This window comes from Anabrus simplex, chromosome 2 (genome assembly GCF_040414725.1).
Source record: "Anabrus simplex isolate iqAnaSimp1 chromosome 2, ASM4041472v1, whole genome shotgun sequence".
NCBI classification, from domain to species: domain Eukaryota; kingdom Metazoa; phylum Arthropoda; class Insecta; order Orthoptera; family Tettigoniidae; genus Anabrus; species Anabrus simplex.
This window is the reverse complement of record NC_090266.1, coordinates 286,068,094-286,083,662: the sequence shown is the minus strand read 5'-3', so window position 1 is coordinate 286,083,662 and position 15,569 is coordinate 286,068,094. Positions and strand designations below refer to the sequence as shown.

Genomic DNA, 15,569 nt, shown 5'->3' with positions numbered 1-15,569 from the left:
TGTTATAACCAGAAATCACATGAAGAAACACTAACCTACGAATAACAAGAATTTATCGATCCCAATAGTTCAAATAACTTCTGAAAGTTTGTAAGGAGTTCAGTACTCGGGCATACCTCTATGAATTTGTAGAGAAAGAATAATAAACGTGCTATTCAATTTAGGGGATTATAAGACATATTTAGAACTCAACGAGAAGAATTTTCCAGGCAACGCAAGTTCACGTCGTTTACAGTTCTTGATACTCATAGTCCCTAAGAGAATAACGGATATATCACCAGCAGTCTCCTTTGGAACACTGTCTATAGCAATGACTAAATACAAACAGAATAATTGAATGATGTGTAGTGAATGGCCAGATAGCCTTGAGACAATTTTCTGAAACGGGTTATTCACAAGTAAATATGCCTCTAATCAAATAATTACGATGTTAGTTATTCATGCGGTACCGAGACAAGTTCCATCATTCATGAACATTATTTTTTCCATAAGTAAGGAATAAAGGATATAAAGGACATTTCGATGGCCTAGAATGAATACCTCGTATCTCACAAAGTTCTTCCTATCCATTACTTCCCTTAAGACTGGTTACGCCTCCTAGCCACACATGAATACGCAGTCCATCAGAACAATGTTCGTTGTGTTCTTTATTCCTATGCCGACGTGTGAAGGAAAATGAACCTTATCGTACCGTACTATAGGAAAGTATGTCTGCGTGACGTATTTACTGACTCCTACAGTATAATTTTATATGGTTCATTTTCCTTTACGCATCAGCATAGGAAAATAAACCCAATGAACATTGTTCTGATGGACTGCATATTCATGTGTGGCTGGGAGGCGTGACCAGTCTTAAGGGAAATAATGGATAGGAAGAACTTTTTGAGATACGAGGTATTCAATCTAGGCCATCGATTTATAAATCAATATTGTGAGGAAGAAGGGTTTAGGCAGGATACGTAGCCGTAGGATTATAAAGAAGATGGTTGGAATGCAATTTCGTCAAGAATGAAAGTTATATTTTGAAATGTCTGAAGAGAGTGAAATCTATCATTAACAATTACTATGCCACATAGTCCAGATTATCGGCATTCGAAACACGACTACATGCTGTGAATACAAACAAACAAACAAACAAACAAACAAACAAACAAACGATATGTACTCATTTCTATTAGGAAGAAAGAGACATTAGGAAATACAAAACTTAATTTTAGATGTCGCTAATTGATTAGGAATCTGTAAGTATCTTGCTTTGAATAAAGAGTTAAGACAACAGAACAGTGAGGAGAAGGTAATTCTGAACATACACGAAAATTTATGAAACGTAATATATGAAACAGGATGACAGTATTAAATTGGAAAATCGATTTAGGAAGAGGAAATTGAAATGGGAGAACCCTATAGTGATGTTAATGTACAGTAGCTGCAAACCACAAAGCAAGACTGAGTAATTTCACAATAACTTCAGTTTAAAAGGAAAAGATAGGTATAAAGTAATTTGTGAAATAACATAATTTATAATGTACGTTGTCCCCATTATTCTCTTTCCTGGTGAAATTAAACTGTTTTTGGTTAATAAGAAGTTAATGCAAACATCAGATTCTCTATCCCAGGTACTAATAAGTCAATTTACAAGTGTAGTGGATTCCTCTTAGTTCAACTAACAATTAAATGGACTCTAGATAGTAGAAGAAGTGAGTATGCTAAGCTTTCAGTGCAGATATGGGATATTATTGTAACCGAAGTCTATCAGTGTTGTAAATGAATTATCTTCCGCGTTTTGTGTTAAAATTAGTTTCGTTAGATTTGCAGAAGAGGCGAATAAGTTTAATATAAGAAATGTGCACTTTTGCTTTGCTTACCTTGAATCGAAATGCCGCAAGCTTGAAAACGAATTCCATAGCAAACACAGATGTAAATATTATGTTGAGAACGTTTAACACATCCGTATATGCTTTAGGTTGATTATGAAATTTCATTGCTAATGTAATGGTATTTATCATAATTAGAATGAATATCGTGTACTCAAAAGGCTGTGATGTCACAAACCACCACACCTTATATTGCAGACGATGTTTAGGAATGTATCTGCGAACTGGTTTAGCCTTCAGCGCAAATTCAATGCAGTTTCTCTGAAAAGTAAATAAATAATTTTTATTGTACGAGATAATGTTTTAACACAAATTACCATGCTGCAATATTCAGGCCCACATCACCAGACAAGTTACAGAGAAAAATAATGTACACACTTGATAAAGAGTAATGTATATTTTACCTGATTTTTGTCAAGCTCACAATTTTTATATTCCTGTTCACCCTCGTTTTGGAACGTAACAATAACAAAACCTACGAAAATGTTGACCATGAAGAATGCAATGATGATAATATATATAATATAATACGCTGCGACTACCGGTCGGAAATTGTGAATTGGTCCAGTATCCTCCTTGTTAGAATCAATGGAAACATAAAGAAGCCTGTAAAAGTAGATGTTCAATTACAGATATATAATAAATGAAGTACATTTCTCACTGAAAATAGTATAGCGAAAATTATATGCGTAGCAGAATTAAGCAGAAAACTTACCCCGGCCATCCTTCAAATGTAGAGACAGTAAACAGAGTGAGCATAGCTTTTGCAACATCATCAAAATGGAAATCATTGCGTTTCCACTCTCGAGGTTTAACAGCTGGCTGGCTTACAACACCATCCTCAAATACAATGTACTGTCCCCTAGAAGTGTTACATGAATATAATTAATGAACTTGATAACAAATGCTTATAATATATGAAATCTGAAAGTATGAAACCCCTACTTCGTGTCAGTTACTAGTAAATACAAGGTCCCAGCAGCTTCCAATAAGCCTTTAGTTTTGTATTTATTTACTTGCTTATTGAATTTAAGGAGATAAATTTGGCATAGCCTTTTCACTGCATTGTTTGTAACTTGATGATGATGGTGATGATGATATTGTGTAAAGGGCCTAACATCTAGGTCATCGGCCCCTGTTTTCAATACATGGCCCACTTAAATGGTGGCAATATAACGATCTTATTGATCTTATTGAAATGAAATGTCGTATGGCTTTTAGTGCCGTGATATCCCAGTACGGGTTCGGCTCGCCAGGTGCAGGTCTTTCTATTTGACGCCCGTAGGCGATCTGCGCGTCGTGATGAGAATGAAATGATGATGAAGACATACATACATACATACACCCAGCACCCGTGCCATTGGAATTAACCAATTAAGTTTAAAATCCCCGACCCAGCCGGGAATCGAACCCGGGACCTCTGAACTGAAGGCCAGTACACTGGCCGTTCAGCCAACGAGTCGGACTATTGATCTTATTGATCTAGTGACCAACATGTCCGTAGCACCTCAATACATAGACATCAACAGCAAGAACAACAAAAATTATTGAAATTATGTAACAAGGAAATATTATTTATGGAGATGCTTTCACAGCCCTTATCGATGGATATGATAGTGTGGCATTTTGGCTTGTGCCGTGTCGGGAAAACAAGGAGAAATGATTGGTTCTCGGAGACTTTGCTTCAAGTCGAAAACACGTTTGCCCACGAGAATGACTTTTCTAATATTGACGGTTTGAATTTTACAATTCTTTACCATTTGTCTGTTGTAAGCAGTGATTTAGTTGGAACAAAATATTTACAGGAACTCACCTTATTAATTCAGCAATTTCCAAATGGACTCGTATTGGGCGTCAAAATCAGCGGCCTCATGTTTCCGACAAGTTGTTTCATCAGCTGAACGTCTCCCCTTTCGTAGCCATGACTTGACATATGGTTGTGGGTTAAATATATGCACAGGAGATCCAACGCTGCTATTTCTCTTTTCGATGTGGATCTCATTCATAGTACTGAAAGCTCTTTCTGATTCCGCTGAAGAGATGGGAATGGTCTGTACAGTCTTGATTAAAGGCATCAGCTCAACTGGAATTTCCTTGGTCTCGACATACTTTCTAAAAGCATTAATGTACCTCCTCTTGTCTGACATGTTGAAAAATTCACAAAGGTTGCCAACACTCTCATCACCATAGCAGATATCCAAAGTAGAAGTGGAGGGCCAATTATTTTTGTATAGTACCTTTGAATCACTGATAACTTTTGTCATTCTCTCATGCATCTGCTGACTAGAGCTGGAACCAGGATGAGATATTGTCGACACATTTTCCATAAGCCTGTTATTTAAATTGTTCACAAGACTTCTGAAAAACTGCTTTCTGTCAATTTTTACAACATTTTTAGAATTATGTAATCCAATGTTTCTAAACTTTTTGTTTCCTGCTGCTTTAAGAACTGTTCTGTAGTATTCTCCAGAAGCTGAGTTACACATAGATTCAAACACTTTTATAGTGCTCTTGACTGCATTTTGAGCCTCTGTCAGACTTGTCTCTCTTTTCTGCAACTCTAATGACAAATCAGCTAACTCAACAAGAGCATCATATATAACTGCAATATTTTCTAGAAATTCTACACATATTAACATATTTTCTAGACCTTGTAACTTTGCCCTTTCTTTGGAGTATCTCTGGTGGTCATTTTTGGCCTCACTAAAATGTTTTACTAGTGCACTATAGTTTTCCCAGACAGCTTTTTCAGTTCTCTGGCTTGATGCTACCCATCTTATTGTAAACATTTTCCCAATCTTCTTAATTCTTTGTTCCAGTGAAGCAGCACATATGTTGAGTTCCCTTTGACTTTTGGGAGACATACTGTATAAAGAATACAATTTGTCAAAGAAAGAATGGAAATGGTTAACACCTGTAACTTCATTTCTTGTATAAGAAACGACCAATTACAAGCGATGGTTTAAACAGTGCCAGATTACTAAATCTGGATATGACTTAAAAACTGTGCTCCAAATCCATTTTTTCTACCTAACATTACAGAGGCCACATCACATGCTAGACCAACTAAATGTTCTGCCAGAAAGTTTTCATTCATCCCATATGAAGAAATATTCTTGAATATCTCTTGACTAATAACATCTGCTGTAGTAGATTCAAGTTCTATCAAGTCCCAGAAAAAGGAAACAACTTCAGGATTTCTGAAAGAGCACATCTCAAACATAATACTAAAACAGATTTTACACTAACTGTTGTTGATTCGTCAATCATAATACTGATTCTTCTCTGATTTTCTGTTATAGATTTTGCTATTTTATTTCTCATTTCCTGTGAAATGTGTTCAATAATATTAGGTCTACGAATGGTCTATTTCTTTTCGCAGTTGAGTATGCTGTTCGAAATACTCGAACGGTGGTTTCTAGGTGTTTGACAATCATAGTGCCCAAGCAACTTTCAAATATCTTTTTATTAGATTCTGATTTTTACAGCATAGCTTTTTTGTGAGATTCTGAATGTTTGTGCTCAAATATTCTTTCCGAAGGCTTGTTTGTTGTTCATTAATATTATTTCCGTTGGGATGAACGTTGCATTCTATCCATACTTTCATTAGCTTAATTTCTGCCCCTTTAGAAACTCCTAATCCTAATTTACTTTCCTCTTTACATATTTTGCAGCCTAAATTTTTATTTTCTACAAATAACCACTTGTTCTCTGACAAAAAGAATAACGGTACTGAGACTAGTTCTATAAGTCTGGAAAATCTTGTTTTCGGTAGTTGGGTCCTTGAATTTCACAGTCGATGGTACAAGGTGTAGAACCATAACCCATATTCTCCCTTGAAGGTGCATCACACGTTTCAGCAACATTTAACCCGGGCTCTGTCTTTATACTCACGTCTTTAACGAAACTAATGTTCTCGGAACTCAATTCAGTTTCTTTTTTACTTGAGCCATCACACACCTTTTTAGTATTCTTTGATTCTTCGTCTTCATCCCCAGCACGTTTTCTTTGAATCCACCCACTTCAGTAAACTCATGGTCACACTCACAACTCACTTTCACAGCCACTGGAAAACTTGGAAGGTACTACGGGGCTACTGATGTTCATTGGGTGCAGAGAGATTCCATAATATCTGCTTCATAGCAACACATTGAGCAAAACATAAAATAAAACTTGGATTCACACAAACATAAGGAGTGGAAGAAAGTTATTGTGCTCATTTCCCGCTCTCCGAATCCAATAGCAGTGTAGCCAAGCTTAGAGGACCAGAAAGCCGCCCAGGAGTGTAAATGCGACGGTATCTTATGAACATAAAACTGTAAGGTTCGATATTATTCCGCTAGAGTACACCCATGACGTTTCAGCGAAATGTATAGATTATTAGATTTTCTTACTGAATGTAAAAATGTTACGTCACTCTAAAGCGGGAAAATATTTTTCGGAACGGCGTTTCGGCCCGTTCCGGTCCAGCTAAACCACTGGTTGTAAGTGGAACTCACCAGGTGACTCACTGTTCGCTGGGAAATGGCGACGCCATCTTAGCTATAATAAAGATGTTTTCCATTCATTACGAATGTATGGCAAGCTCATCAGATGAATCAAATATAATGGTGGAAGAATAATGGTAGAAGATGTAAATAAAATAAAGTGTAATGAAAGACTGACAAGGATAGAATAGAGATAAAGATAAAAAGAAGTGTTTAAAAGGCAGTGAGAGAGAGAGAGAGAGAGAGAGAGAGAGTGTGTGTGTGTGTGTGTGTGTGTGTGTGTGTGTGTGTGTGTGTGTGTGTGTGTGTGTGTGTGTGTGTGTCGAGCGGGGTGGGATGGGTTGGGAGGGGCAAGCTGAAGGATGCACTACAAAGAAATTGATGACACGAGAGTGAAAGGAAGTAATAATGAATACAGCAACAGGCGTACAGAAGATTAGAAAATATGGCACATAGCCCAGAGTGAACCATCTAGTGATGAGGACAGTACGAACTTGAAAAGAAAGAAACAAAATAACAATATTGATGGACAGATATCTAATAGATATTTCTTTCGTGTTCCTTGATACGAGTACCAATAGACAAACATGTTTGGCTAAGGTATACCTTGCTGCATGTACCAGAAATTTCGTACACCCCAAGGTCTAATAACTGTGATAATTTGCCCTTACTTTTACCTAAATTATGACCAATTATTGTAACGTGGCCAAGCACAGTTTTTATATTGTGCTTGAGGAAGGCCTTGGCAATGCGGTGTGTGATATTTGAAAGGAAGGTAGGCAGTTCTCTTCACGTCTTTATCCTGTGAGTTTTGCTCAGTTGCCCTTCTGGGATCCAGCCGTCTATAAATCTGTACATCATTGTAACCATTACCCTTGAACATGACTGAGTGTGTCCATCTTCTCCTGGATAGTTGATAGCTCACAGATTTGTTTCGCCGTCGTGGTGAGTGTCGGGAGACTACTCTGCTTTTGTGCTGAATAGTGGTGCGAATCTGCATGGAGATAGCGATTTGTGTGGGTAGGCTTACGATCGATGGTATAGCCTAAAGAGTTGTTCGGTTTCTTTCCTATTAGAACATTCAAGAAAAGAAGGCATCCGTCCGTCTCCATCTTCACGATGAATTTAATTGAAGGGTAATAATAATAATGTTATTTGCTTTACGTCCCACTAACTACTCTTTTACGGTTTTCGGAGACGCCGAGGTGCCGGAATTTTGTCCCACAGGAATTCTTTTACGTGCCAGTAAATCTACCGACACGAGGCTGACGTATTTGAGCACCTTCAAATAGCACCGGACTGAGCCAGGATCGAACCTGCCAAGTTGGTGTCAGAAGGCCAGCGCCTCAACCGTCTGAGCCACTCATCCCGGCCAAATTGAAGGATGCTGATGGTCTAGAAAGTGGTGAAATTCCTCAGAACCTTCTGTGCAGACCACATATATACCTTACAGTCAACATACCACCATCAAATCATCGGTTTGACGGACGCAAAGGAATAGCCTCCTCCTTAAAATCCTCCATGAAGAAATTAGGCACCAACAGCGAAAGTGGATTTCCCACACACACACACCATCTGTCTGTTCGTAAAAATTCACAGCCCCACAGGAACTAGCTGGAAGTCGTACGGTGCTGAAATTGCTTAGCAATGTCCTCGGGGAACAGATGGTCAATGAGAGACCTGGCCGAGTCAGCCGGCACTTTGGCGTACAAGGACTCCACATCAAAACTCACCAGAAGTGCATTGGCCTGAAGGGTTATATTTGGCAATATTTATTAACGAAATGCATAGGATTCAGTACGTTCTATTTAGGGCTGAAGCAATTTGCTTAGATATTTTGCCCTAAAATACGTATCGCACTAACCATTGGTCTGAAGGGAACGCCCTCTTCGGGGATTTTTGGTAATCCATATTATATTGATGGAATCAGATGTTTAACCTTATCTTTTGAAATTAAGGACTCCCTTAAGAGCTTCACAGTGGCGTTAGACACACGAGTGGTAGAGTCACGTGAGCTTAGTATGTAAGCAGGCTCTGACAACATAGCCGAGATCTTATTCTTACACTAGTCAGAGTCCATTACCACCGTCGCATTACCTTCAACAGCTGAGAGAATGGTCAGTTCAGAACAATCTTTGAGTTTCTACAGAGCTCTCCTCTCCTCCCTCCTGTTCATTTGTGCACGGGTACCGCAGCAGCCCAGGTCAGTCTCACACATTCCTGTCGTACCATCTCAGACTCATCTGTAGGTTGTTGTGGATGGCTCCCTCAACTGAAGTAATGAAGTATTCAGTCAGAACTGAAGGGGTAGCGACAGCGAAATAAAATCCCATAGCTAGAATTGTCGTTTGGTTCTCGTCCAAGGATTCCTCGGAGAGATTTATGACAATTTTACTAGTAGGCTACTGTATCAGGTTTCGTGCGAGGGACTGCCTGTTTCTGAGACAATGAAAGAACTTAGATTTCAAACCTGTATATTACTTGGTTAAATAGCTGCTTGTGTAGCACTAATGCCATCGAAGGGCAACCACAATTCCTGCAAAAAGGAGTGGTACTCAAAAAAAGGTGTAAGTACAACTAATCTCAACTCCAGCTTCTTACAAGTGTGATGTACTCATTCGATGACAAGAGCTTTGGTAGCGCGCTGATATGTTCTCCTAGCCTTAGGAGTATATTTATCGTTTTATTTGCTGTTTGTTTTACGTCGCACCGACACAGATAGGTCTTATGGCGACGATGGGATAGGAAATGCCTAGAAATGGGAAGGAAGCGGTCGTGGCCTTAATTAAGGTACAACCCCAGTATTTGCCAGTTGTGATAGTGGAAAACCACGGAAAACAATCTTGAGGGTTGCCGACAGTGGGGTTCGAACCCACTATCTACCAGATGTAAGCTCACAGCTGCGCGCCCCTAACCGCACGGTCAACTCACCCGTTGGGAAAGATAACATCGTCCCGGCATTTCAGAAGAAATCACAAAGATGAGCGGATTTCTTTTTCCTTAACTTGCCGACTGTATAAGCCATAGCAAAAGTATATAAAATCCGTGTTTGGCATAGTTACAAAAGTGGTCCCAGTTTGGAACAAATTGTCCCCACCTTACATGCTGGGGTGTACGAAATTCCCTGTAATTGCGGCAAGGTATACATTGGCATAACATGCCGGTCCATTGGTACCCGTATCAAGGAGCACACAAGAAAAATATCCGCCTCAACCAGCCAGAAAAATCAGCAATAGCTGAGCACAACCTATCATCTGGTCATGATGTGCTTCAAGATGTTCGAGCTCTTACCCAAACAAAACGTTACAGGTCTATACGGGAAGCAGTGGAAATACGCAAAATTCCTAACAATTTCAACATCAATTAAGCAATACGTGGTCGCCAACCATAGGTAGTTGTCTTCTCTGTCCTTCACTATTGTTATTTTATTTCCATTTTTGTCCAACTGCGTACTCTCCTCATCAGTACATGGTTCATTCTAGGCTATGTGTCAAACTTTCATATCCCGTATACACCTGTTTAGCGTATTATTTATTACTTCTTTCCACCCTTGTGTCTTTAACTTCTATGTAGTACATCCTTAATTAGGCCTATGCCACCCGCCCCCACCGACACACACAAAATTATTTTTCCTTCTACACACTTTTCTTTCCATCTTCATCTCTATTCTATTCTTCTATCCTTGTCCGTCTTTCGTTATATTTATTTTCTTCTACCATATTCCTACCCAATCATCTTTGATTCATCTGATATCCTTGCTGTTTATTCCGCAAGCACATACATGCTGAACAGGAAACACCTGTGTTGGGGCTAAGATGGCGTCGTCACTTCGCACTCACAGTGAGCCATCTGGTGGCGAACGAGACTACCGCTTAAAATAGACCAAAGATATTCTCAAATTCAACCATTCTTAGAGAAGTCTTCCTTGTGGACAGACGTGTTTTCTCTTCTGAGGATGCGGAGCAAAGTCTCTGGGAAATGGAAAGTATTTTTCCTTGTTTTCTTGAAACGACAAAAGTCCAAAATCCACGTTTTCAAGTCTAGAAAAAGAATATACTTGAATTTTTTTTCCTAGAAGTGAAAAAATGACAAACACAGACGGCCATTCAGCAAGGAACATTAACAGATTCATAAACATAAACGTATTAGTGGTTGAAAAATTACCTACCCATGTCTTCTAAGAAGGTACCTGTATATCATTCCTACTTACCGACATTCATCCATAGTCATCTTAGATCCATCAGTGCAGGAGAAGAATTTGCCCTGAAATATGAAATGCCTCATTGAACAACAATTAGTCCACTTAAACATATAAGAAAGTGCTAGCTGACAAGATGACCATGATACTGATTCTGATTCTAACTCTGACTCCAGTATGGTGGTGGTAATGGTGATGAGGATGATGATGATGATGATGATGATCATTATCATGATTATCATCATGGACATGATGGTCATGTTCGAACAAATACGGAGCCTGTACTGCAAGTAGCCTACAGCATAAATACTCAGCCAGCTCAGTCAGAAATATGTCAGAAGTTGATATTATTAGGGACTCAACATTCAGAAGATCCATCTCCAAAAAACAAAAAACATTACCACTACCTGTTTATATATTAGACATAAAAATAGTACCCTAATGTTCAATTGAAGAATGCGTACACTGGGTCTACAGAGTGCACAGTGATAATATAACTAAACGTCTATATTAGTAAGAAGACCAGTGTGATAGAAATATAAATAAAAATGATAAAATTGATGGAGCATAAAATGAAAAATTACATTTCTTGCTGAGGAAATACTGAGTGTAAATCTTCGCCCTCTGTTTCACAAACTGATTTTCGAAATGTGTCGTACTTTATGGAGACGGTGTGATTTAAAACAAATTTTTATTCTGTTTATGGTTCATTGTGTGGGTTACTTTATGGAGATGGTGTGATTTAAAACAAATTTTTATTTTGTTTATGATTCGTGGTGTGGGTTACTGTAGTCGCGTCCTAATGCGTGAATGTTGGGCAACGGCTGTGTGGCCTAGTGAGTGTCTTGAGAGTAGGGTTAACAGTTGCTATGAAGCAGCAATAATAGTTCTGAGTCATGGCCTTCCTTGATCTCAAACACCTAGGATTATACAATCCTCCGGTGGCCCTTAAACCGTTAGATAAGAGATCATCGCTGGGAGTATGTGTAAGTAAGGTAGTATCCTGCTTCACAAAATTTACCTAAGTCGAAACAGTCTAAGCAAGCCTCGATCCTATCGGAATAACTGAATCACACTTCCACTTGGCAGGTGAGAGACTCCTTGGAAACAACTTGGCGAACAAATGGAATTCCATGGAGAACTATCAGTATTAGTGGGGCTTATGGAGGAAAGAAAGAAAGAATCAGCAAACAGGATGCGTCCGGATGTGTTAGGAGTTAATGAAATTCGGCTAAGGGGAGATGACGAGGAAGAGATACGAGATTATAAAGTATCCTAAGCGGGTTTTAGAAAAGGGAAGGGCAGAGTGAGGACTGGTCATCAGGAATACTATTGCACGCAACATAGTTCCTGCTAAACACGTAAATAAGCGAATGATGTGGGTAGATGTGGCTGTTGGAGGAATCAGGACGAGAATAGTTTCAGTCTACTCACCATGTGAGGGCGCAGATGAGGACGACGTAGACAAGTTTTATGAAGCAATGAGTGACATCGTAGTCAGGGTCAACAGCAAGCAGAAGACAGTGCTAATGGGCGATTTCATTGCGAGAGTTGGACATAGAATTGAAAAATAAGAAAAGGTGACGTGTAAATGTGGAGAAAATATGGATGTGAATAGGAATAAGAAGCTTTTACTTGAATTCGATGCTATTATAGGATTAGCAGTTACGAAAACAAAGGATATTGACCGGTATACATGCGCGGGTAGGGTCACCAGATTCATTATAGACTACTGTATACCTTAGACGACTTTGAATTCAGTAAATCTGTTAAAAATGTGTGGGTATGCCGGGGAGTTCTTGATTATACAGACTACTATCTGCTGCTACATTATACTGTATTTAAGGTTCATTTTCTTTTACACATATACATAGGAAAATGAACACAATGAAAATTGTTCTAATGGATTGCATATCCATCTGTGGCTGGGACGCATGACTGATGTTAAGAAAAATAATTGATAAGAAGGGTATTGTCAGATACGCGGTATTGCTCGCGCAGCCCCTTTTTATGTTTATGCTCATAAAGAAATGGGTATTAGATCGAGCATTCGATTTTATAACTTACCGAAAACAGATACAGAAAGTGACCACCGAAGAGCTGTTTTACAAAATTAGCCAAAATTCCTTCACAGGTGTGCTGGGAGATAATTTACAATCTGTATTTCAGATGGTGCCATATTTACTACGCAGTTGGCAGACAAAAGAATGGGATGCAAGTGAAGACTAGGATAAAGATGGAGAGTAGAAGAATACATTTCGCTGATGTGCAATTTTAAATAGATAGTTCCTATTATCTCAGCAATTAAACAGAGAATAAAAGAAAGTATCTGACTGGGAATAGTGGAATTCCGATTTGTATGCCAAAATTGCAACAAACTGTTATACAATAATTTTCCTACTCTCAAGAATATAGGTCTGGAATATAGTCATATATTGACCAGTATCATGTACAATAGCTTTAAAACTGGGAACGCAGCCGGCTAGTTCAATGAGTCATTCCTACTTCTACGATTTGTTTATCAAGTCCACTGATTTTAAAATATTTTGTAGCGAATGTTCTGAATGTTCTGAATATTTCAAATTTCAGTTTTATGAACTATTCCCTTCTTTTTACAAAATGTAATTTACCTTGTTGGAGAATTTTCCATGACCGTCCTGTCAATGTTATAACCTGCCTTCTTAACAGGAGTTTCTGGATTAGGATGAATAATAAATAATACTGTTATTGGCTTTACGTCCCACTAACTATTTATACGGTTTCGGAGATACCGAGGTGCCAGAACATTTTTCCGCTGGAGTTCCTGCACGTGCCAGTAAATCTACCACCACTAGGCTGACGTATTTGAGCACCTTCAAATACCACCACTGAACTGAGCCAGGATCGAACCTGCCAAGTTGGGTCAGAAGGCCAGCACTTCAACCTTCTGAGCCACTCAGCCCGGCAGATTAGGATGATTTCAACAGCAATAAAAAATAGGAAGCCGGTAATATCTCTGCACATAAATCTGTTCAGGGTAACGAAAGTTGTCAAATATTTAAGACAATAAGGTGCAATATAATGTATCTCCCTCTGTATGAGCTGTAACCTTTCCTGTGTACAAGGTTTAAAAGTGAACTTCAAATACACTTTCTGACTCATTATTGTGCTTTATCACTGTCAGCTAATTGTATGAAACTAAATTCAAAAGTCTTTGCAATCTCTGTTTTGCTTTATGTATAGAAAGTTTAATTAATTGCCGTTGATCGTTCAGATCACTGTCCACTGGTATCTGATGACAGAACACCACCTATAATTAATTTATTGAATATTTTTTCCAGCCTCATTAAAATGAGTTCACTAGTTTATTATGAGTTTCAAGACATTCATTAGACTTTGTATTTTATTTCTCCCTTTAATGACAATACATATTTTCTGACAAAAATTATACACTGCATTATTAAACACATACATAACTCCAGATCATTCCAATTTATTACCAGTATTTGACAAATAAAATAAATAAAATTTCTAAAGCTAGAGCCCAAGACACTCTATGTTTCCCAAAGTGCTGGGTTTCATTCCATATGCCAAGCAACAACTGCCGAAGAAACCAACAAATGCCAAGCAATAACTGCTGCAAAACCAGCATACATTTAATCAGAACATGCTTGCATTATCCAAAATATCTGAATGATTTAATGTTCTATCTGGGCATCCCACATCTGAAAACATAGCCAGATCCTAGAGGCTCAATATCACCACAGCACTTGGAAGAAGGAAAGTATGTTACGAGTTTCTTGGTCAAGATTATGTATGTATGTATGTATGTATGTATGTATGTATGTATGTATGTATGTATGTATGTATGTATGTATGTATGTATGTATGTATTGTACCTATCTACGCATCTCAGGTTAATGAGAAAATATCAATCAGCAAGGAATGACAATTATTTACCTCTTTCATTCAAGAAAATAATTGGTGCAAGTTCATTTCACAGAAAGCCTTGACCAGTCACCATAATACTCTCCGGGATTAAGAGATGACATTCATAATTTGTAGACAAAGTTACTCCAGTACCATACAAAAGGCAACAACCACAGGGATGAAAAAATGTCAATATTAGGATTCTTTCATCATGATGAAACCCCGTACCCATCTCAAACCAAACTCAAGAAATATGTCTAAGGTACTCAAGATCTCAGATTTTAATCAGATGTTTTCAAACTCCCATTCAAGTCCAGATGTCTGTTGCAATGGTCTTTTGGTTAGCATAGTAACCCTTCATTCAATCGATCTGAATTTAAGACTTCTTTGGAAGACTGGAAGTGTGAATACTCAACCTCTGGGAGTATAATTGAGAGGAGAAGTGGACTAAATCTTATTCTAGGAATGGTTTTCTATGAAATGAAATGAAATGTTGTATGGCTTTTTGTGCCGGGATATCCCAGAATGGGTTCGGCTCGCCAGGTGCAGGTCTTTCCATTTGACTCTCGTAGGCGACCTGCTCGTCGTGATGAGGATGAAATGATGATGAAGACAACATATACACCCAGCCCCCGTGCCATTAGAATTAACCAATTAAGGTTAAAATCCCCGACCCGGCCGGGAATCGAACCCGGGACCCTCTGAACCGAAGGCCAGTACGCTGACCGTTCAGCCAACGAGTCGGACATGGTTTTCTATGATTTGCACTCCTTAACAAGTGGGGAATGTCAGGATGGAAGGTACTCAATAAATTACTAGTCATATACCACTGAAACAATACCACCAATACACGTATACCAGATAGATTTCATATTCACAAATAATTGAAGACTGTGGACCTAGATGTGTAGGGAAATCACGTGAATACAAATGATACATTTTGAATTCCTTTGTGAGAAAAATATTTGAAATCATTTATCAAGATTTATCGAAAGATGTCTGATGGCTTCTGGTAGCATATTCTTGTACTGGAAATTGTATTAGATTAATTTCGGACATTGATTATTTTAGGACTATTCATAGAAAAGAAGTTTTGTTGTT

General features: G+C 38.4%; 1 protein-coding gene across 4 annotated transcripts in view; it reads right to left on the bottom strand.

Annotated features, from left to right (window-relative positions):
- Window positions 1–15,569, bottom strand: part of Ca-alpha1D (Ca[2+]-channel protein alpha[[1]] subunit D) — a 1,069,984-nt gene that overhangs the window by 165,730 nt on the left and 888,685 nt on the right. For all 4 annotated transcript variants that reach the window (XM_067140589.2, XM_067140588.2, XM_067140586.2 and 1 more), the window contains 4 exons: window positions 10,572–10,624; window positions 2,590–2,736; window positions 2,279–2,480; window positions 1,866–2,135 (listed from right to left, as the gene is read on the bottom strand). In XM_067140589.2, the coding sequence (XP_066996690.2) occupies window positions 1,866–2,135; window positions 2,279–2,480; window positions 2,590–2,736; window positions 10,572–10,624 (672 nt within the window). The remainder of the gene's footprint in view (window positions 1–1,865; window positions 2,136–2,278; window positions 2,481–2,589; window positions 2,737–10,571; window positions 10,625–15,569) is intronic.